The following is a 24811-nucleotide window of genomic DNA, read 5'->3' as shown; positions in this document are numbered from 1 at the left end:
AAGAACAAAAATTACACCTTTTATATTGTGATTAAGTTTGTCGGGATGATCTCCTTGGTTGGCGTCTTTGGGGCTTTCTAATGTGTTCGCATTTTGTAATCATTTACCGGTCCTATACTTTCTTCCCAGACAGAAAATGATTCATGCTTATTTCCCCAAAAGAGACTACCAGGAGGAGGGGACAATTAGGAGCCCCACATTTCCCAAGTCAACAGGTGGAGGACAGTCTTCACAAGTTCCTTGAGGATTGAATATTCACCTTCATCTCTCCAGGCCTTCCTTCGGAGCGTTTATTTCCAATCTCAGATTTTGTTTCAGGAGACACGCTGCTGATGATCTAAATGGGGGGGGAGGAAGGGGGAAAGACGCAGGTAGGGCGGCTGGGCTTGGGTCTGACCGTTGCTTTCCTGGCACTGAGTGGAGAGAGAGAGGGCGCGGCACAGTGGCAGCAGTAAGTGTAGCCACTCAAAACCAAAACCGCCAAAGTGGCTCCGAGGACCCCGGGCGGGGCACAGTAGAAGAGGGTCACGCCAGGACGCCACGGGCCGTGGATTGTGAGAGGAGAGCCCACCCACGGCAGCGAGTTCTTGCTGGGGGCTCGGGGATTCTAGCTCCGAGAATAAACCCAGCCGAGCAGAGGCACCCGGAGGAGCACAACTGAGACCCGGGACGCCGGGTCAGGAGGGCGGGGCGGGGGCGGGACGGGACCCAGAGCTGGAGCCAAAGGAGGGGAGATCAGGGGACCGCCGCGCTGGAGGCCGGAGGTGGCCGTACTGGCGTCGTTTCCTTCCGGAGAGGAGGCTGGCCAGTCGGGCCAGGAGCTGGTTGGGGGGCGTCCAAGGGCGGGTGACGGGGAAATACCACGACCCGCGCTTCCCCACGCCTGGCAGCCACGGCGCGGGTGGCTCCTCCTTCGGGCCGGTCCCGAGCCGGGCGGCGGGTGGGAGGGAGGCGGGGAGCGAGGGCGGAGGCTCCGGGAGGAGGAGGGACCAGGCGCGCCTGTGACAGGGTGGCAGCCGAGAAGCCGACGCGTTGCCGCCGCCGCTCCTCCTCCTGCAGCTCCTCTCGCGGCCGCCGCCGCCACCTCCGCCGCTGCCGAAGTTTCACTCCCGACCCTAGGCGGGAGCCCCGGCACGGAGCACAGCTGTCGCCTCGCCTAGAGCTGCAGCGCACGGCCGGCAGCTCGGCGTAGGGATAGCCAGCTCTTGTTGGCGCCCAGGCGGCGTGCTACGGTCTGGGCTGGGGTCTCTGAGACCCTGCTGGGGCGGCAGCCAGCCTAGGGGACCCACGGCATCGCCTACACCGCCCAATTTGCATCCGAGCCCCGGGTTGCCGCGATGGCGGTGCGCTCCCGCCGCCCGTGGGTGAGCGTGGCGCTGGGGCTGGTCCTGGGCTTCACTGCTGCGTCCTGGCTCATCGCCCCCCGGGTGGCCGAGCTGAGTGAGAAGAGGCGACGTGGTTCCAGCCTCTGCTCCTTCTACGGCCGCTTGGCCACCGGGCCCCGCACGGGCGCGCAGCAGCCGCTCCCCCAACCCCAGTCCCAGCCGCGGCTAGAGCAGTCGCCGCCCCCTGCCAACCAGGAGCTCCCGGGGCCACAGCGGCCGGAGGCGGCGCCCGGAGGTCCCAGTTTTCGGAGCAGCCCCTGGCAGCAGCCAGCTCCGCTGCCGCAGAGGAGGCGAGGACACAAGCCCGAAGGTGCGACGGCGCTTCCCGGCGCTCCAGCTGCCAAAGGGGAACCCGAGGAGGAGGACGGGGGCGCGACTGGCACTCGGAAGGGTGGCCGGCCCGGGAGCAGCCACAACGGCAGCGGGGACGGGGGCGCCGCTGCCCCGAGCTCCGGACCCGGAGACTTCCTGTACGTGGGTGTGATGACCGCGCAGAAGTACCTGGGCAGCCGCGCGCTGGCCGCGCAGAGGACCTGGGCGCGCTTCATCCCTGGCCGCGTGGAGTTCTTTTCCAGTCAGCAGTCTCCCAGTGCCGCGCTCGGCCAGCCCCCTCCACCTTTGCCTGTCATCGCTCTGCCGGGGGTCGACGATTCCTACCCTCCCCAGAAAAAGTCCTTTATGATGATCAAGTACATGCACGACCACTACCTGGACAAGTACGAGTGGTTCATGCGCGCCGACGACGATGTCTACATCAAAGGTGACCTCCCAGCGTTAGCTGTGGCCCCCCGCCCACCTCCCGATTCCTTTCGCTGTCGCCATCCCCAGCCCCTCCACTGCCTCTCTGCCAGCACCTGCACTGGCTTTCTGCAGCCCCTGGCCCGCTATCCCCACCCCTCGCATCCACCCACCATTCTTAGCCTGCTCCTCCTCTTCTGCAGTCTGGACCCCCTCATACCTGCTAAGCTTTATTCACTTTCCTCGCTCTTGTAGTTGTTCCTTCCGCTCGGCACCGGTCCCTACTCGAAAGGCCAAGAAAGGGACCTTAGAGCTAACCCAAAAGCCATTCCCACCCCTCCCCCAAGTAGGTGATAGTTTCCCAGATCTGTCCAGAGGGGCGTGTCCTGGCTAGAGAAAAGCAAGATGCAGGATGCTGGCTAGAGCAGGGGTGGGGATTGCACGTCGCTGCTTTACTCTCCCGCTCCTTTGTTTCAGCTTGGTCTAGAGCAGTTTTAGAACCCCTGGGGTTGAGGCTAGTCATCTTTTACTGTCCCAGACCCATGTTTGAACATTCTGTTGCCTTTAGAAACTTGCCCCACACTGAGACTGACGTTGAATACACCCACCAGCCCAGCGTGCGAGCGGTTCCCCATTCTCTGCCATACTTTAATAAAACCCAGAGATGGTGGGTGGGGCTCCCCAAAGGTCAGGTGGAGAAGAGAGATTGACAAAGCTTTAGATTTCCAGAGCCCGCCGATAGCTGTAAACTGCTTGATTAAGCACACTAACGGTAAATCCTTTGCAGTTCATCTTGGTGGTTACAGCATATGACAGAACCTAGAACTACCCAGAACAGCATCACACAGCCACAGCATGAGGAAACTTTGTCAGGGAAGGGGCCATTTATTTACAGCTTTTCAGTGGTTCTGGGCAGAGAATTTCTAAACCCAATGGCTCAAACTTCCTTAGACCACAGGACTCAGCCTTTCTGGTTCAGACCGTGGAAATGGTGGGGAAAGATTGCAAAGAAAGAAATGGTCTTTCTGTGCTTTCTAACCTCTTGTTCTGTGGAGGGCAGCCCTTCCTCAGTTTGTGCTGGCTTCCTGTAAGTCTATGACTGTCATGATCAAGGCTAATACCTTCACCAAATGTTAGGACAAGCAGATCCAAAGGTCTTCTTTGGGACAAGGAGTTGACCCTCGCAGCTGGTGTTCTAAGTTTTGAATTGGAAGGAGCAGAATCACTGTGGTGACGCCGTTTGAAATGAGAGGTTTTGATAGTTAACTACAAACAAACCTATGATGATTGCTTTCCTGTAATGTGGGATTTATGGTTGATTCAGAGAAAAATACCACTTTCAAAAGTATTAACACTTCAGCTAATTTTTCTTTCTGTTCCTTGCCTTGTGGTACTTGGACTTTAGGATAATTATCTTTGTCCCTCATCCAAAAGTGCCTGAAGGCATCCTGGCAAGGGGGTCGCACTTTATAGTGTACAACTGATAGAACCTACTTTTGTTTTAATTCTTGGAAGTATTGTCCCTCAAATCTTTGAAATATCATATTGTGTTTCCCTTAAAAATAAGAAGCATTTTGTATTAATAACTCAGTCATAGTTAAACAAAATACTTGGGGGCTAGAGGGTGTGACATGGGATCAAGATAGTGGCCATCAGAAATGAGAGTACCAAGACTGATTATGAATGTGAAGAGGTTGACTATTTATTCTGATATATTGCTATATAGAACATCAAACGCTTTGACCTCTGAAAGCTACAGGGTTTTATTTTTAAATTCTTTTTTTTTTGATCAACTTACCACTCACAAGTCAATTTATCACATTATTTTTATTGTAATGGTTAGGGCCTTTTCACTCTGAAGTTCCCAAGTTCAGTGTCAAGATGAAGTTTTATTTAAATGTCCCCTTAAAAAATGTAAGTTGCATGTGACTGAAGTTTAACTACTGAGAAACACCTAACCAAGTCAATTATCATAAAAGAATATAGTTGGATATTGGAGCTATGAAGGTCGCTAAGCTGGCAAAGCGCTTACCTTGCCTGCTTCAGAACCAGAGTTGCAGCCCCCAAAACCAGGTAAAGAGAAAAAGCTAGGAGAATACTCTCTGGCCTGCCAAGTTAGTTTACTCGTTGAACTTTATGCAAGTTCAAAAGACAGTCTCCAAAAACCAGGTACCTGGAACCAGAGGAAGAACACCTAAGGTTGAACTCTGGCTTCCATGTGCTGACACGTGATACTGTGTCCCTACCTATGAGGATATAGACACAAATATACATACAAAGAAGAATATTTCCTGGCTGTCAAAATACCAGCATTTGATATTGGGTTATATTTCCGGGAACTTCTGTCACTTCATATATAGTAACAGTCTTTGTTCCCTTATCTTTATCTCACCTCGGGTTCAAGTTGATGATTGTTAGACTTGCTAAAATTGTACTTAGAGTTGAGAAATAATCATAAGCTTGTGTTTTGCAAATTAAAGGAGGGGGAACTGTTTCTTCTTCCTCTCGGCGAAAGGTGTGCACAGAGGTTAAGAAGGATGGTGGACGTTCTCTCACTCCAGTGAACACAGTAATTGCCTGTAAATGAGGCAAGGAGGTGACTCTCTGTTTTCTCTTTGTAGGTGATAAATTAGAAGAATTCCTTAGGTCCCTAAATAGCAGCAAGCCTCTCTACCTGGGGCAGACTGGCTTGGGGAATACGGAGGAACTTGGAAAGCTGGGGCTGGAACCTGGGGAGAACTTCTGCATGGGAGGACCGGGCATGATCTTCAGCCGCGAAGTCCTCAGGAGGATGGTTCCTCACATTGGCGAATGCCTCCGAGAAATGTACACCACTCACGAGGATGTGGAAGTGGGTCGCTGTGTTCGCCGCTTCGGTGGGACTCAGTGTGTCTGGTCTTATGAGGTAAGCCTTGAAGTGTGGCAGATATTTGTGTAGTACAGGTACATGCCACTTCACGTCCTGGACTAAAGTCCTATCTCCTCTTTACTTCTATTTGCTTAAAATTCATGGTAGCTGCCTTTATGGATTTGGGAATGATTGTGGGACACATCTTTCTTACTGGACCCAGAGCCTCTCCGAGGTTTTGTTGTTAACATGATTCTTAACTTTGAGCAGATTTTTGGTGACATCTCCGTCAGACGCAATTCCCCTACTTCTCTGTATTTACTTTTTATGGTGTTTACATGCAAGTGTATTCATTTGATGTCTCTAACAAGAAGACTAGTTTGAGTCTTGTCAACTATATTTTTTGTTTTTCGTCTTTATTTACACGACAACAGCCCTTTACATTCACATGGCTAAAATCTGGTTTCCTTGGGAATGTTCATGTGGGGATTGAACACTTAGTGGGAGGTCAGCAATATGTCATTGATGATAGGTCCATTTCCTACTCTTTAAACCCTCTATTGTATAGTGTGTGAGCAATCTGGGGAAACAACTGAGGGTGTCCACTTCTTCTCTAGACTTTATGTCTATTTTGGTGGCAATTTATCAATAGCCAGAATTATTTTTATAATCAGAGGTGAGGGCTGTGATGAGATAGTGGCCATTAGTCTTGTGAACTTTTTCCCTTTAGAATTTGACTTTGAAATCAAATGAATTGTCCTTTAAAGTGGTTCTCCTGAAAGATAATCTTAGTAACAATTGATTTGATGTTTAAATAATACATTGCAATTTTAATGTAGTTTTGTATTCAGATATTTGGAGGCGTATACTCTTCTTTTGCCTACCCAGTGGACATTGTTTAAAACTGCATTTTAACTTCTTTGTTTGTCTTCAGGAATTTTAGAAGTTTAGTGTGGAGGGCATATTTTTATAAAAACATGTGAAATGACTAGACATCAAAGTTCCATGGTTCCTTTATTTTTGTCTTTAAGGAGTGTAATATCATTTTAGTTTATTTAGTCCTTTAAACCAAATGTTTTGTGATACAATTCAATGAGGCATTTTGAATAATTATTATACACAAGGAAACTTCCTGATAATTACGCATTTGGAACACGTATTAGGCAAATTTAGATGATGGTATAAGTAGTTCCTTTTAACAATAAAATAGCAACTTTTGTTGTATAAAACCGTCCTTCAGCTTTGGTAATCCATTCCTGTGATTTCAACACTTGCATATCTGAAGAGGAAGGGCTGTGAATCTGAGGTTAGCCTGCGATGTGTAGTCAGATTGTCTTAAAACCAAAACAAGCGTACTTAGAAGAAGACAACACCAAAGCGTTACATCTTTTCTCACTAAAGGTGATGTCACTGGCCGAAAGGAGAAAGACTTCTCTCTGCTGTAAAATCGTCTGCAAAAGGCAACAAATGCTTAACATATAAAATACATTCGGTTTGTCTTATGGGAAGATATGCTGCAGCCGTTTGGAATGTATGTGTGGGTTTTGTTTTTGTTCTTTGCTAACTTATTGTTTAAGTTAAACAGAAAGTTTTAGCAAGCTACCTATTATTATCTTCCACGTCTTTATTGATTCTGCTAGGCGTGTCCTGTCTTTTCTTAGTGCTTTATCTGTTCATGTCCCATGACAAGAAAATGTGCTCAAGTGATGGACAGGTTCTCTTCCAGGCAGGGCTTTGGTGAAATTTCTAGTAACTTTTGCAATATGTTTTAATTTGGAACGACCCTTGTCCATCACTGACTTCAGAATCTCCAAGAACAGGTCATTTCAACATTTTGTTCTGGTGTTGGAAAAAAGTCTCCTGAACAAAATCCTGAACAGCCCCAAGGCCTTCCTACAGTATTTAGCCTGTGGCGGGTTATTTTCACATGCCTCTCCTGATTGTCTCGGAGCTGTGCACCTGTGCCTAGTGGTACCAAATCATGAGCTGTATAATACAACCCGGATTCATAAACTTTCCTCAAGTATTAGTCATTAGTGATGTTGATTCATCTGTGTGAAATGAGTCAAACAAAAAATTTAAAACATTTAGTTACCGAGTCCATGCTTTAATGATTTTTTGATAAAACATTGGAAAACTGATTGCTGTTTTATTTTAGAAATTATAAAGAATCCAATGGTGGTAAGCTGAGCGTGAAACTCAGAGTGCTTCTAAATTGCATTATAATGTAACCAAATTAAAGGCGAATGTGTGGAATACATTATTTAAATATGCGTCATTCAAGAATCCTAAACAGGGTAGAGTATACCAACTAAAAAGAAAAATTACTCAACTCATTCATAGATTAATTTCTAGAGCTCTGTTCCATTTTCTGAGTTTTTCATAAAGTCTCAAAAGGCAAAGGAAGTTAATGATGTTCCGTTTGGCCTTCAGGTCCACAAACATCTGGGGACTCTTCTCCTTCTCTCTCCCTTTTTATTCCAGAAAAACAAAATAAAGCAAAAAACAACAGCAACAAAAAAACCCCACAACTTTGCTCTCAGAAAATGAAAACTGAAATTTGCACAGAGCCTTCTATGCAAATGTTACAGCAATTATTTGTAATAATGCCAAACTGCAAGCAACCCGAGCGGTCTTCAGTAGCTCAGTCTGCTTAGTTTTCAGGAACTTGTCTCAAGACAGCCGAACACTCCTCTTGCTGTTTATGGGAACTTTGAGACACGAATGTACAACTTCAGTACCTAATAATCAGATTTTGGTAGCTAGGGCACGTATGTTTGCCATTTGGCTTCTCCTTCTCTTCTCCACATCTACTCCCGCAGCCCCTGGTCATTCATGGCACAGAGTACCTGATGCCAATGAAGAGTGCAGATGGATACTTTCCCACTTGGGACTGAGTCTTCCATTTTTCTCAAGTTGTTCATCCTCAAGGACTTGCCAGGCTGCTGGTGTCCTCACACTCATCTCTGGTTCTGTGTGTAGACTGAAGCCTGTTAGAAGGTGCTTCTGTTGGACTCACTCTGTGCTAGCATTGGTTGGCACCTTCTGCTGGCTAAGATCACTTGTCTGATGGAGCCTTGACTTGTCTGTTGTTGATCTCTGTTGCTTTAGGAGACTGCATATGGCTCTCAACATTGCCTTGACAATGAAGGTTTTAAAGTTTTGTGTTTCAAGTTTTGTTTTCTGTTTCTTCCAGCAAAGGAAAGGCAAGCAGTTTTCAGTTTGTTTTTTTTTTATGTCTCATTGGACACCAGGATTTTTATTTTATATGTCTGGCCCAAGCTGACAAAAACCATGCTAATTTTTTTTGAGCCAAACAATTTAAGTGACAAATTTTATTAGATTATTTTCCATAAAATGAATGACTTTTGGTAGTAAGAATAAAATTTGTACTTTAAATACTTTGTTGTGCAGATTATATGTAGTGGTTATTAACCCCGAGTCACCAGTAATGCATGGGTGTCACGTTAAGGAAAGAAATAAAAGCACCTTGGAGTTGATTAAACACAAGCATGTCCAGATTTGAATTGTCCATGTTCTTTTCCCTGTGTCTGCTGTCCTCTGTCTGTTGGAGGAGTCTGCATCTGTGTCTGTATTTGTGTCTGTGTTTGGTGTATGTGTCTATCTCTAACAAAGGGCTTTGCTCTGTCTTTACTGAGCATCAGAGAAAGCATCACACGAGGAAGGGATGGGATAATTTACAGAAATCATTAATAGAGTTTTTACAAGGGATCAAATCACTGCTTCCATCTGATCCCCACTGACCACAATAAAAAGCATCTCTGTTTATCAACCAGTATCCACAAATGGTTGCTTTCCAACTTTATGGTAGATTTCAGGAAGTAGTTTTCAGCTTCTGTGTTTGCCGCTTTTAGCACATGATGCTCACACATTATCTGGGTCGAGAGCATGGAAGAGTTTGTAATTTAAGATTACAGCTATACATAATTTTAGATGGTAAAGCATGTTTACATTGGAACCCCAAGGCAAGTAAGATAGATTCTTATACTGGCCTTTTAAAAGCAAGTTAAACAAACAGTTTGAGTACACTATAGGCTAGCAGTCTCCAGTAACTTTAAGCTGTGTTATTGACTCTGACTCTGAGGTCCAGAAAAAGTTCTAGTATCTTAGAATGTCAGAGAGACCATCATAATACTGCATTGCTCAACTCTGTAAAAGAATCAATGGTTTTTCAGAAATTCCCCTTAAAATTGTGTATCATGTATACATCTATCATACATCTATTTTTATTGTAAATTAACTTATTTATATATTCCTGTTTAGTTACTAGGAGTATTGAATATTTTTATTTGAGTACTGTCACTTATATTTAAGTTTTAAAATAATTTTAACTTCAGTAATTATTCTCACCCTGTGAGCTCTGCATTTGATCATCAAAGATCTATTGAAGAGAGTTAGTTTTTCTCATTTTGATTTTTTCAATAAAATAATCCAATAGAAAGATACATAATTCAACTGCATGTTGTTTCAAAAGCCAGTTCTACATTGGTAAAAAAAATTATTTTGTGGCTTTAAAGAATCATTTACTGTGAGTAAACAGAGTTTTATTTGACTCTTTTCATATTTAACTTTATGCCAGAAGTCTGTTGTTCACTTTTGGCCCATTAATGGTAATAAAAATCATAGTGAATTATATTATTTTACAAAAGGATTTATTTCACGAGTTGTTCCTGGGCTTTTAAGTTAAATGGGGAGCTGAGATATTAGACTGTACATGTAGTATTCATAGCATCTTATAGTTTCAGGATATCTCTGCCATTCCTACAGGATGATCCCTCAGATCTCTCAGCGTTTTCCTGGTCTTTGTAGGTTATAATTTCTTCCCACTTCTCCCCTCCTCCTCCTTCTCCTTTTTTTCTTTGTCTTCATCTTTATCTTCTCTCTCTCTTCCCTCCCACCTGTATATGAATGAGTGTGTGCAGCTGTCTACACATGTCTGTGTGACAGTGACATCTTTTGTGTGTACCTATGTGGAAGCCAGCAGGTGTTTATATTGGTTGTCTTCTCAAATGGTTGCCACCATTTTTTTTTTTTTTTGAGGCAGAGTCTTGCACTGAACCAGATGTATGCCATTTAGGCCACTCTGTCCCCCAGTTCTGAATGCTGGGGTTGTAGAACCTGCTGCCATACATGGCTTCCACTCTGGGTCTGGGTACCTGAACTCGGTTCCTCGTGGTGGCACAGCGAGCTCTTGACTCATGAAGCTATCTCCCCAGCCTAGTAACAGATGACTCCCTGCCTAATGATGGCTTAGCTCTGTTGTCATCATGGTTGATGTCCCCGGAAGTCATTAATATTTGTGGCAAAATTTAAGACAATGATTTTCATGCAAAATTCAGTCTTTCAGAAGTGTTTTCTCGGTGTGATTCCATCATTGTTTCTCACCTAGAAGCAGCAAGCTTCTCTCCCTACTCTTTTCTCCCCCACCCCACTCGACAGGTGAAATCATGCATAACTGACTTCAGGAGACTCTGTTGCCTCTACACTGTTTTCTTCATTGTTCAAAATAAACTCACCTCCGAAGCGATGGGAAAACAGTGTCGCTTTCAGTGCTTTGTGAGCTTCATTCATTTCCATTGCTAAGTGGTCCCTTATCACCTGCCTCGAGACAGCTTATGCCTTCCAAATAGATGTTTGCCAGCAATTGAAGAGATTACTAGATTTGAAAGATGCCTCCAGACAACTGAGAATAAACTGCGTGATAGCGTGACGCTCCTGTCAGCTTTAAATGCTTTTCTTCCTTAATAAGTCACAACTATTCTAATTTCTTGAAAAAAAAATCAAGTCCATTTATGGTTCCACCTTCATTGTGTTGTTGTCTAAACCAGCATGTTCTTTGAGAGACATTAGTTCAGCTGTTTTTCTACTTAGCAAGTCAAAAATACAGAGAAATGCACCAGATATCAAAGTACAGCTTATTTGCTTTATACCACGTTTAGAGATGTTTTGTTCAAGAAATTTAATTGATATAAGAATGAAAAGAGCACCAAGATGTGTGTGTTATTATTTAATAATGTCAGATACTGAAGCCAGTCAAGGAAGGTGGGAACTGAGCAGCACCAGGGCCTCACAGGCCCAGTGCTCTCCTAATTTAATCTCCTAAGAAACAACACATCAGTCCAGGCCCATTGTCAGCTTCAGGTGCGTTTAATGTTTTTCTGTCTGGGAAATGTATTGGACATGAACAGTTCAGCAAGTGTGCTACAAGTTTATGAATTAACTGAATAGAAAGATTTATTCTTTAAAGCCGAACAGGCACTGTTTGGGGGTTAATAGACAATGAAATTGATTTTTTAATTGTTTTGAGAATCTTACTTAAATCTTTACTTACTGTTTATAATATTAACAGCTGCATTCTTCATTCTTTGTTTTCAATATTATTTGAGGTTTTTTTAACTATCCTTTTTGCTTTCATTAGTTTTTTATTGAAAAGTTATTTATTTATAAAACTCTTATAATAGTAGGAGATAGTTTAAATATGCAGATATATGAAAACTAGCTGTTAAAATTCAGCTAGTAGTCAGAGAAAAAGAAACTACTGAAAAATACAGTGACAACTATAAAAGTGCACATTGGCTATTATCTTCTGAACCTTAAATAACATTTCTGAATATCAGGACCTAGTGGAAAGAAGCAAGTGAGGGAAAGGAGTGGGGAGGGTTAACCAACCACATCCTTAACACATCAACTAAGAGAAGGTCACATGGATGTCTCATAACATTCAACAGAAGATGGGGCTGGAAGGCGGAAGGGAGATTCTGCAGACATAGAGAAAACACAGTTGTCAACAACTGCCCCAGTGTGTTTGGTGGACTGCTTGAGTTTATTTTATAGTATCACGTGTACTTTAGAGACTTCTCCATGCCTCCCGCAACTCTTTCAAATATTTTCTACTAAGCTAGCAAACAGATAGTTTGAGAAATGTATTTTTGTTATTGTTAAAAAGGCTGAAGTACGGGTGTTGTGATTTCAGTCGAGAAACTGTCTGTGATGGGCTTGGGAGTCTAGGGAAGGTGGGGAACCCCTGTGGATGGAGCACTCAGCCAGCTTAGGACAGGGCTGCTATCCTACCTGAGGAGCTCAGAGGAGTGGGATTCCAAACAACTGGGCCTAGAATTAAAAGCTTCATTGCATAACTAAGAGCTGATGGTCAGGAATGACTCTTTAATTTTGAGGTAAAAGCACAAATCAAAATATAAGAAGATGAACACTTAAGTAAAAGCTGTATTTACTGAGGTAAGATCCTATAATACCAAGCTGAATTCTAAACGAAATGAGGATTACTTAATGTACATGATGAGTTGGACTCCTGAAAATACATTTGTTAAAGCACATTTAAAATGATCTGCTGGGGCTAGAGAGATGGCTCAGCGGTGAAGAGCACTGACTGCTCTTCTAGAGGTCCTGAGTTCAATTCCCAGCAACCACATGGTGGCTCACAGCCATCTGTAATGAGATCTGGTGCCCTCTTCTGGTATGCAAGCATACATGGAAGGAATGTTGTATACATAATAAATAAATAAATCTTTAAAAAAAAATAAAATGATCTGCTGATATAGCCAGCCTCTTTGACTTGTTCCATATGCCCGTGGAGCCTCCTGTACAGGCAGTGTATCGTGAATCTACCTTATTCGTCTTATGGCACGGACCAGAAGGAGAACTCAGGCTTCTAACTCACCTCTTGCCTTCATATCTGACCCAGAATCTGGCTCCCATCTCAGATCTGTGTCTCAACATTATTTATGTTCTGCGCTGTGGAAGCTCCCGTTGATTCCAACTGTGATAAACCATCTCCTAATAAAGATGGCATCATTATTGCTCAACTTCATTAGCTGTGGCAGCTCTTAGATATAAGCAGACCCATTTAGGAAACTTGTTCTCTATCAATATCCTTTATTCCCATTGGACACTACTAAGGGCAAATTACTTCCAGAGCTGAACTATCTGATTCCAGACCCCAGTTTGCCATTTGCTGGTTGTATGGCCGTGGACAAGTTGTCATGTCTCTTGTTTCTTTCATTTTCATTTCATAATCAAAGAACGATGATTCAGTAATACTGACTTCAGAGCACTTCTGGTATTGCAGTAATATTTACTTCCGAGCGCCTCTGAGAAGACTAAATGGTTTAATGTGTATAGAATGGTATTGCAGTAATGCTTACTTCAGAGCACTTCTGAGAAGACTCAACGGCTTCATGTGTATAGAAGCATTTCGGAGTAGTTTCTAGAACTATTAAGCATCCCACAACCGTTATCTGTTTTGGAAGAAACAAAATGCCAAAAAATCGTGCCAAGTTTACATTGTGGAGAATTGAAAAGGTCGATACACTGAAAGGTTTTAGAAGCCTGCTCAGCACGCAATAAGCCATGCTTTCATGTTAACTATTTCTAGTATCCAAATGGCAGTGTTCATACGCTTTCCCCCCAGGAAGAGAGGAATGCCAATTAGAAAGAGTTTAGCTGTAATGTGTCTTTCTTCGAAAGGCCTGTTTTGCTATAATGGGACAGTCTAGATTCAGTATTTTATTTTACTTTTATTTATTTATTTATTTATTTATTTGACTTTGTTGTGCCATTTTTATTAAATTTCACCTTCAGAGTTGAGTGATTTTTTTTAGTATTTTTTTTTAGAAAGTAATTTTATTAAATTATAAAAGTTTCCATTTCCGCCACTCCTCCCAACACCCTCCCACTCCCGCCCACTCCCTCTCCTCCTCCCTCTCCATCTCTAAGAGCAGTCAGGGTTTCTTGCCCTGTGGGAAGTTCAAGTTCCTCCCCCCTCCCTCCAGGCCGGATTCTCTGAATGTGGCTGGCCCGGAGTCTTTCTGAAAAGCCATTGACAATATTTATTTATTTTAAGGTTTGTTTTGTGTCCATCTCTGTGTGTATAAACATGAATGTGTAGTTGTCAGAAGCCAGAAGAGAGCACCAGATCCCCCAGAGCTGGATACAGATGGTATATATAAACCACCTGATGAGGGTGATAGGAACCAGACTTGGGTCTTTTGTAAGAGCAGTATGTTCTCCTAACTGATGAGCTGTCTATCCAGGCTAGTTTGGCGGTCCTTTATTTTATCTCCACAGTGGAATTCTCTGAGAGACTTTGAATAGAATTGTAATATTGGAACCAACCGCTGGTCCAATGTATCAGCGTCTCTTATAGGTGATGCAGACAATATGGATTTTATTTGAAATCTTCCAGGTGACTAAGATGATCATAGTGTATTTCCTAAATGACTAATGTAGATATAGTGCTGACATCACAGAACCCATTAAAATATATGCATGCATGTTCACATTGCTGCTGGAGGTGGACCATGTCCTTGTCTTTACACAGAAAGTGTTTTATCCACGGAGATAACTCCCCCTATTTTCATAGTATATGGATTTTAAGTGAATTCACATACTTAGGTACATAGTCAATTTTGAGTTATTCTTCATTTTCTTTCCTTTCATGGAATCATAAAGACTAATGGAACTTCTACATCATTGTCATTCATCTGTTTTGAACAGCCAGTCCCCGGTTTTAAGTCAATAGTATAAGTCTATGACTTACACGTGCATGCCTTCTTGCCTAATGATTATGTTCACTTAGTGATTTCCTAAAAAAAATCAAAGGGGATTTTTCAGACATTCTTAAGCTATTTTTACATAGTTTTGTACAGCTTAAGGAGTTATAGCTCTTCCTAATGACTATATCTGAGTGATATATAATAAGAGTTCAAAAATACTTGTATACTGACTCACATGATTTTGCTATCATAATATTGACTCATTGCATTGGACTGGCACATTCAAGCCAAAAGGTATTTGAGTAACTTGTATGATGAACTTCAGAAATGGTAATGTCGATTTAAAAACCTTCGCGTGTGCATTGGTTGTCATCTGCTTATCGTCAGCGAGCATTTCTTTGCCCATCACTGTCCTGCCTTCTCTGATGGTGGAAATGTCCCAGGGAACCGGAAAATGCAGCACTTCCCTCAAACCTGCAGTACTGTACAGGGCAGTTTCCAGACGAGGGAGAACATAGAAGGCTGACTAACAGCGATAGAGGGCTTGGGGTAAGCACATCTTAAGATAGGGTGAGGATTAAAACGTCTACGAGAATTCAGTTATAAAAGACTTATACATAGCAGTCAGTGGTCCAGCTATGTCTGTAGACGAGTGAGTCTTAGAATTTCGTGGGACAGTGTGGACTTAGAAGATGAGATTGTTAAAAATCCTTCTGGGTGACTTTAATGAACCGCCCGTATAAAAAATCAGTCCTGCGGGTAGGTACTTGGAAATTTTGATGAGCTCTGAGTGTAGAGTATCACACAGAGATCTTTCTTAATGGGTTTAGTGTGGGAGGATGCCTTCGAGGCCTCGTGCTTGGGGACAGTGCCTTAGGAGGTTTAGTTAAATCCTCTGACCATGGGAAGTGAATCTTAATAAAAGTGACAAGGAGAAAATGAGCACGGTGAACTTGAGAGATCATGAAGACAGAATTGACAGAGCTAGTGACAATCTAGGGGCATAGTGGTAGACAGGGGGAAGGGTAAGATCACTCCTGGCTGGAAGATGACAATATTCCCAGAGGTAGAATACATGAGATGAGCAGGTATGGGTGATTAATGTGTTTCCGGAATTGGCAGAACACAGGAGAATGTCTACTTACGGCTCATCAAGTTCTACTCATTATTCATTTATTCAGCCAACAGTCGTCATCCAGGCAACCTTCCAGTGGTTGGTGCTTCAGCAAACACTTATCTGGCCCTATTTTCTAGGTTAGGAAAGAAGGTAAACACACACGAAAAGGCTCAGGAAGGCAGAACTTCACGTCGTGGGGGGCGGGGCGGGGCGGGGCACAGTTCTATACAGGGAACCAAGCTGGGCTTTACTGGGAGGATGCTCTGTGAGGGATGCAGGTAACAAGAGAGAACACATTCAGCAAAGGAGCATGGACATGCAAGCTGAGAACCAGCTAGAAGGAAGCTCAAATGAAGGGACAGGCTGGAGAGTTGAAAAAATGCAAGCTCAGAACGGAGAAAATATGGGAGCAGACATCAGGGATGACTTTGAAGATCTTTGGGTGGACTTTTCCAGAGAAAATTGAGTCCCATGTACCTTAAAAAACTGATCTTGTTAGTGAGGCAGCGGTGCTCCCCCACAGTCAGTGTTATCTTCTGTTGCACACATGCACTGTCAAGCTTCGCTTCTAGGGAAAGCCCTGTGTAAGTGATCATCTTCCTGCTGTCTGTGATGACAACGGCCCCTGGGTTCTTCAGTCAGCTCAAGGACCGGAAGTGGGAAGAGTGCTTGAGACTGGAAGTCTGAGGTTGCGTTGCAGAAGAAAAAAATGACCATGCCCATGGTGTGACAGTCCTATTTTTTAATTATAATTTTATTTTTAAAAGTCATTTGTTTTAAACTTATTTAAGTACTGAATATGGTGGTGTGAAAAAGTAATATTATAAAATACTCAGAAACTTATGACATATAAATATATATATGTATACACACACACACACATATATATTTAGAGAGAGAGAGAGAGAGAGAGAGAGAGAGAGAGAGAGAGAGAGAAATCTATTTCTGTTTGTTTCCCTTCCAACAACACATTTTATTTTTTTAAAAACTAAGACTCTTTTCTCTATTTTCAGTTTCTCGTGAATGTCAGAAACCTTTGCTTTAGTTGCTCACCCCCGTTATTACTTTGTATTTTCACGGGAAGTAGAAGATATAATATGCACACTGTTCTGAACATTAGGGTTTTTCAGTTGTGCTCATTGCTGGGAGCTATAATTTGATGAGCAAGTATCCCTTCCAAGAGGCTCGTGTGTGGTGTGCCCAGCTGGTGGTGCTATTGAGAGGTGACTGGATCAGGAGGGCATTAACTTCATTAATGGGTTATCTAATAATGGGTTTGTAGATGCACTGCCTGGAAGAGGGGGAGTCTGGTAGAAAAACCAGTCACTGAGGCAGGTATTAGGAGGGCATTCCTTGTGACTGGTCCCTTCTTCCTTTCCGTCTATCTTGCTACCAGGTGTGTAGCTTCCTCAGCCCCATGCTCACACCACTACGACATTTTGTCTCACCGTAGGCCTAGTCCATGAACTGAAGCTTCAGAAACTGAGTGAGTCAAATTCATTTTACTCTTTTTATTTAATTTTTTCACTTTACATACCAATTACAGTTCCCCCTTCCTCCCCTCTTTTTGTTCTTTCCCCATCTAACCTTCAATCCACTAAGGCTTCCTTCCCATGGAAAGTCAACTAAGTCTAGCATATCAAGTTGAGACAGGACCAAGTCCCTCCCCTGTATTGAAGCTGAGCAAGGTATCCCTCCAACCTGTTTCTGTTAATATTTATTACGGAAACAAAAAAGTCTTAATAGGGAATTACTCACATCAGTTTCCAATATCCTCACTCTTTATTTTGGTGCTATCTAGAATTTCAGTATCATTGGATTATTGTTTTTGGAGAACTATTTGCATATCTGGAAGAAAACAAAGAAAATGGACTCCACAGCGCTCCAAATCACGCTCGAATCCCCACTTTTATGGCTGCATTTGACTTCTGGATGCAGTGTTGACTCTCCCAACGATTAGCCTTTTTCAATATGTATTATTCATTTCGACAAGATTTGCCAAGTACCTCCTGGGAAGACACTTTGCTGTGTGCTCTGAGATGTAAATTCTGTTTACAGAATATATGGTTTCATGGAGGGAGATCAACCAACCCACCAACCAACCAACAAGGAACAAGTGTCTTTCTTTATGACACTAACATCTTGATAGATGAATATATAGTATTTCCTGTAACTAACTTTAGGGACTTTAACTGAAATGATATTGAACTAAAGTTTAGATGAATTAAAAATTAATTACACAGTCTCTTACCATTAGTCTATTCTTGATTTCCTACCCACACATTTGCTTAGACTAGTATTTGATACCCATTTGATTCCTCTTTGGCTGTTTAACATTCTACATTTCTTATAATTGACCTTCATCTTCCTTGGTTTCCATTTTCATTAAATGATCACCTACCTATGAAGTTATGGCAAATCAGATTTTGTGGAGAATGTCTTCGGACTCGTAAGTTGACAGAAAGGCTTACTGTGTGTAGTCTTACAACGTTGGTTGACCAGCCTTTCTCTTGACACCATTTTGCAGTAGTATTATTAAAGGTTTTGTTTTCTTTGGTTGCAAACCTGCTGTCATTGATTATTCTTATTAATTTTTGTTATCATAGTATTTAGATGTATGTATATCTAGTGTTATAAGTGTTTTGCATGGAATATTTAAGTGTCTGTTGTGTAAATAATTTCATTATTTTTATTTTATTTTATTTGATTATTTGGTTTTTCAAGACAGGGTTCCCTGTAGTTTTCCTGTTCCTCCCGAGTGCTAGGATTAAAGGCGTACACCACCACTGCCCAGCATGTAAATAATTTCAAATCCCTTACAACAGATTTGTTTCATTTGAAGAACATTTAATAACATAAGTTAGCTTTATCTTTTAACCTAAACAGTCTCAATAATACCAGTGTATTACTGAAAACTTATGCTCATAACTATAGGATGATGTAATTATGGTACATGTATAAAATAGTTAAAAACAATATTAATTGATGATGACTATGAATTCAGGTATTTATTAAGTTTTTTTTTTACATATGTCATTTTATTGTGTCTGCAAAGTTTGCTTAAGTTTCTTTTATTCCTAGTTTTTTAGCATGTTGGCATTTTCAAGCAAAAGTAATCCCAACAAATATTGCAAATGGACACGAGTGTGAAGGATCACTCATCTTGGATAAAGATTCGTGCAGGTTGTAGTAAAAGACAGGGAACATTTAGACTCTCAAGCAAGGTTGATACCAAACCAGAAACAATGAGAGCAGGCCAATGAAAGCAAGTGTATTCACTATTCTTACTCTGTAGAATACCAGAAGTGAAATTTATGAAGTTTTTAAGGCCCCGATTAAATATCCTGTAAATTTTATATTATTTTAATTTTAACTAAGCTTCACATTTCCAACTCCAATTCTCATTTTGAAATATTTCTCTTTTATCAGCTCTTAGTTTTTAGTATTCATACGCTTGAACTCCGTTATTATATTTAATTTTACCTCCGTGTTTTTGAACCGATTTATTTGCTATGAAATAAAGCCACATTGACCTACTTTTCATCTAGCATGTTCTCCACTTGCTTATGTTTTTCCTGGGAAACTTCTGACAAACGGGCATATGACCCAACTGCAGTATTTGGTATGCTGAGCTTATAGATTCAGCACTAGTGTTCATTGCTCCATGTGTCACCTGAAACGGTTGATAATGGGTGAAGCTGAGATTTTCCTGCTGTGGAAGACACTGGTGGAGAGTGTTTAAGAGTTACTAAAGGACAGAACAATTTATAGCTTTCTACGTTATTGTGTAGGAGTAAGTGTAAGGATTATTTTTGTTTTGTTTTGTTTTTCAAGACATGGCTTCTCTGTAGCTTTGGAGGCTGTCCTGGAATTCACTCTATAGACCAGGCTGGCCTCAAACTCACAGAGATTCACCTGCCTCTGCCTCCTGAGTGCTGGGACTAAAGGCGTGCACCACCACTGCCTGGCAAGTGTAAGGATTTTTGTATAAGATTGTAAGTTGTGACACTTACAACTCCTAATTGTGGGGGTTGCGGGGACATGTTTGAGTTTTTAAGAAACACCTTCTTTCGCCTTATTTTTCATGCCAAATGTTTGTGATTACAAGATTTTTCTTAATTTTTTTTTAAAAAGTTTTATAGTGATTAATGCTCTTTTATTTTCTCTTCTCCATATTCATGTTAAATTCTAGTGTGTTACACACATACATTTAGGATAGATACCCAGTGTGTCACAAGTTCTCACAAAAGCAAAATAAATCTGTAGTCTGATGATTCTTAGAGGACAATTTATGTAATTAGTAGTCACAGGTTTTAGAATATTTGAAAATTATGAACAGTACATATTTTTAGTTAATTTGTACCATAGGTTTCTTTCCCCTCCTGTGGAATATAATTATTATGGCTGAGTTAATTCATATCTAATTCTAAAATGGAACTTAATAAATTTTGCTGTTAGAAAATAGATGGTAATTCCATTTACAGTATAAAATAGTTGATAAATTTTGTTTTTCTGCATGCTAGACTTACCATTAATGTAAATTGAGATGAGAATATTTCATTTTGACACTTGAAGTATCATGTAACTTTCTGAGACAATAGAAGCTTGAATAATAACTTATTACAGATTACAAAGCAGTATAGACAAATATTCCATAAGCCAATTTGTAGCTTGATGCGGTCATATGAAGGTCTACTGTCTTTCTCTGTACAATAAAACAATGCTATTAACAAATTGAAAAGTTAATATGCTAATGATGAGCAGTAACTTACATTTGAACATTTATGAGTGTATAAATCAGTACTTAACATAACTGTTGAACATTAGTTATATATCTGATTCTTAGTGGATACTCTGAGGGTTTCTGAGCTGTACAGGGATTCAGGGAGATGTTGTTTCTTGTATCTTATGCTACAAGCACAGATACAAACTAGAAGTTTCACAACTAGCAAAGATCACACACCTTGAAAATTGACAGCCTTGCATTGAAGTCTGATTTATTTGATTCCAATGGCCATATCCTTGTCATATGGTTATACTGACATCTTGGCTATGAATTCAAAGAACAGCCTTGGATTTTAATTTGAAACTGCTGTCATAGTGGACAGACAGTGTCACTGGTATATGGATGCTCCACTGGGGGAAGTAGGGAAGACAATGCATAAAGTGAGAAAGATTAAGTCACAAAGACAGAATGAAGATCAGTGCCCAATGATTGCACAATTCTTTGCTAGAATGTTTATCTGTTGAAGATAAACCCTGTCTTTCCAAGATAGGTGTATGAGATGCGGATGCATAGATCAAAATCTCTGTTTTCTTTCCAGCCCTTTGTATGTTTACAGGAAAATATTTAGAAGAACAAAATGTTTGTTTTCAATAGAAACAAAAACTACTGGGCCTCAGGACAAAAATAAGAATGTAAGCTGTCAGTTGTATCTAAATGACCTTTATTTCCGTCTGTACTCTTTAGGAGGAGAGTGCATGTCGGCATGCATATCACAGGACAATCTTGCTGAATGCAGTACATTCTGAGAACTCAGCATTTTACATGTAAAGTATCTATTTTACTATTGCTGACTATTGCCATGAGATTGTCTAATTTACTTCACAAATACATACATATAAGAGAAAGTTACCAGGACTAGAGCAAAATATAACATAAATATAACAACAATGATGGTATAAAAACTGTTTCAGACATTAAAGTGGATATTTTATAATTATTAGTCTTTAGGAATGAATGTCTTCTACTTACACTAAATTATTAAGTTATTGTGCAGCTCCCTAAATATGAGTGGGGTTATTGTGACCTCAATCCTAATCATCATTGCAAAAAGGCTGTGGTGATTGCTAGACATATGCTCAGCTTCTGACTTAATTAAAAAAGAGATTCCAATACATTTGAGCCGTTTACATGAATGAGCAGTGTAAGCACTGAGTTTAAGATCCTAAGCACAGAACCTCCTTAGCTGAATGGCGTAATTAGGAAAGAGGACCAATAAACAAGAAGATAAGCCACAGTGCCACACACAGAGCTAGGCTGGGGATGTTTGAATGACTCATTGCTGGTTGATCTGAACTTGGAAATGTAAGTAGGCAAACGTCCCAGGCAGAAGTAGGATGTGATAGGATCGATCGACCGTAAAGTTCCAGGGCAGCACAGTCAAGGTATCCTCTAGATCAAGGCTTCTTAATCTTTTCCTCTCATAGACCCTTCTTACCTGCTAACTTTTCATGTATGTCTGATTATATAATTGCATTGACCAAAATTTCATCATAGTAAATCACAAATTTATTGTAAAATAGATAATTTATATTTCTATTATTTTATTCTTTATTAAAGACAAAAGCAATTTTGCACACTGAGAAGAATGTGCTTACTAATTCTTCAGATGAAGAGTAAACTGTTGGCTGAATATTATTTAATAATGCAGGAGGTAGAGCATGTTCAATACTTTTCAGTGTTGATCAATATTTTGATTTTATTGTCGTCAATGCTACTTTTTATATATTGTACAAAATGATGGGAGTATAGTCAAGGCCATTTCAGAAATTGGTCCTTCTTTCTTAATCAAGCCAACTGAGTTTAATGATTTCTAATGATACTCAAACCACTGACCCAAACAAATTTTCAAAACCAAAACTTTAAACACACTATCATCCCAAGACATTTCATAGTTACATTTGGAAGAAAGAAAGTAGGGAAATGTTCAAAGTCTTTATTGTCATAAATGATATATCTCCATAAGATCATTAAAGCCATCACAATCATATCATATGATAGCCTGGGAGTTAAGGTGATTTAGTCACTGTCTGGCATGATAGCCTAAATGCAGGACAAAGTGTGACTATTGTATGTTTAGCACCAAGGCTGCAATGAACCGCTTCCATACCCTGCCAGAATCACCTCAGGTCCTTACATTTCATTTGAATCAATTTGGTTGTTGCAGATTCAGAAACATTTCACAATTGACAAATTACTGACAGCTTCCACACTCAGTTATATGGTCCCATGTGGAGTCATCACCCAATTTAAGGTACTGGTGTCTAGAATAAAACTGTACAGGAAGGAGCAAATCTCAACAGCCACAGGGGATGCCAGGGTTCTTCCTGTACAGTGACAGAGGTGGTGGCTACAAAGACCTGAGCATTGGACGTCTACGGCAGAGGTGACAGCCACACAGGGAGGATGCAGAACGCAAATGAGTACTTCTTACACTGGCTCTTGATCAAGGCTCTTGATCAGTTTTTCCAATTCTCTTCTTAAGTCGTCTGTTTCATCTACCTTGCTTTAAACACCCATTAGCAGTATTTGTAGGCCAGGGTAGTAATGTACAAAAATTGGTTAAGTACAGCTTTGTCAACAGTCTAAGTCATAGTTGTTTTGGAGAACAGTCATTTCCTTCTATAATAAACTTGCGTCCCTGGGCAGACCAGCTTCTCCATCCTGCCACTGAAAGAAAGAGTTGACTTCTTTCGCATATTTCTAACAGAAAACATCATCTCACATTTTAAATTAAGGAAATCATTAGCTGTTTGATAACATTGCCATTCCACACATCAAAATAAGAAACTAATTAGCTCTTTGATAAATTCTAGATGGTTTTTTAGTAGCTGTGTACTCTAAAATTAATTTTTACTAGTTTTTCTATAAGGAAACAAGTATTTGTCATATGGATGCTATAGATATTTGTGAATTTATTTGCTGTTGACATTTTATTTATAAGTATTTGATTAGATGCTTAGAAAGCCATTTAAAAGTGTATTTAGCTTCTGGACATAGTGGCTGTTCAGTTTTCTAGATGTGTGGTGGGGCAGGCCACAACTGATGTGGCATAGTATTTTTCTTACCTTCTAGCTATGCCCAGGTTTCAAATATTAGCCTCTATTTCTGTCCTTTTGTATGTAAGACATTTTAACTATCTAATTCTATTTTCAGATAAGGGTGGTAAAGAATTTCTGCTACTCTGAGATCTTGAGTCGGAGTATTTCCTATGGACGTCTGCCTAGATATCTAGTCAGAACTGTATCTTAGAGTTACTCTGTTGTGAGGGGGCAGGAAAACTGAACATTTATATTCCGTCTTCATAGCAACAGGGACTGGAGAAAGAGCCTTGCAATGAGCAGTCATATAGCTAATCCACTGCATTAATGAGTTTCTCTGTAGGAGCAAAACCAGAGAAATGCATGTCCAAACTGTCAGCATGTCAACTCTCTCTCTCTCTCTCTCTCTCTCTCTCTCTCTCTCCCTCTCTGTGTGTGTGTGTGTGTGTGTTTGTGTGTATGCATGTATGTACGGTCATGAACCTCTGCACAATATGGATACACACTGAGGAATGTAGTATTAGACAGCGTTGTCATTGTGTGAATCATACACTTGAATAAACATGAGGTTAAGTAAAAGAACAAAGTGATACAGCAAAGAGAGGCAGAAGCATGGGACACATGAGTCTCCCACAAGTGTAACAAGACCTTGAGCTTCACTCTCTGAAATGATGATGGAAGGTGTAGCTCAGTAAACATGTAGAACAGAACATGAGATTAGTTACTTCATGAAACTTTCTGCTCTGTGCATAGCTGCGTGTTCTATCCTTCTGTGTGATTGACAGTTAAGCTTCCTTTCAAGCAGCTTCCCTACAGACAGAGAAGCGTCATGCGGTAGACTGTTTTCTTATGGTATCAGTAGAGGTTGAGAATTCTTTAGTTCCTTCATCTCTTGAAGTTAGTATTTTAATACTCGGCATAAATTGTGCAATTATGAATTTTAGTATATCATGTAGAACACACACACACACACACACACACACACACACACACACACTCACATATCACCCAGATTGTATCTTGTGTTCCCTTTCCCTTCTATCCTCTGTTTTCCTTATCTACCCATTTTCTATCTACTTCCTCTTCCCCATCTAGTTCTTCTACTTTCAGACCACTGTTTGCTTCAGTCTCCATGTACGAGACATATGACAATTGCCTTTCTCTCTCTGGTTCCCTTCACTTAACGTGTCCTCCAGTTGAATCCATTTTCCTAGAAATGACATGATTGCATACTTCTTTAGAGTTGAACAATATTTCATTGTGTGCATATATCTACATAGGTGTATGTCATACTTTATCTATGAACCTGTTGATGGACAACTAGGCTGATTGTATATTTAGCTACTGCAACCAGTGACTCAGGAAA

General features: G+C 41.0%; 1 protein-coding gene across 1 annotated transcript in view; it reads left to right on the top strand.

Moving 5' to 3' along the window:
• The first annotated feature begins 1032 nt into the window (after window positions 1-1032).
• Chsy3 (chondroitin sulfate synthase 3) overlaps window positions 1033-24811 on the top strand; it is a 235008-nt gene continuing 211229 nt past the window's right edge. The window contains exons 1-2 of the mRNA XM_087896042.1: window positions 1033-2145; window positions 4745-5028. Coding sequence (XP_087752168.1) covers window positions 1338-2145; window positions 4745-5028 — 1092 coding nt within the window. The 5' untranslated portion in view covers window positions 1033-1337. The remainder of the gene's footprint in view (window positions 2146-4744; window positions 5029-24811) is intronic.

This window comes from Myodes glareolus, chromosome 13 (genome assembly GCF_982192425.1).
Source record: "Myodes glareolus chromosome 13, mMyoGla1.1, whole genome shotgun sequence".
NCBI classification, from domain to species: Eukaryota; Metazoa; Chordata; class Mammalia; order Rodentia; family Cricetidae; genus Myodes; species Myodes glareolus.
Note: the sequence above shows the minus strand (reverse complement) of the source record. Positions and strands in the feature narration are given on the sequence as shown.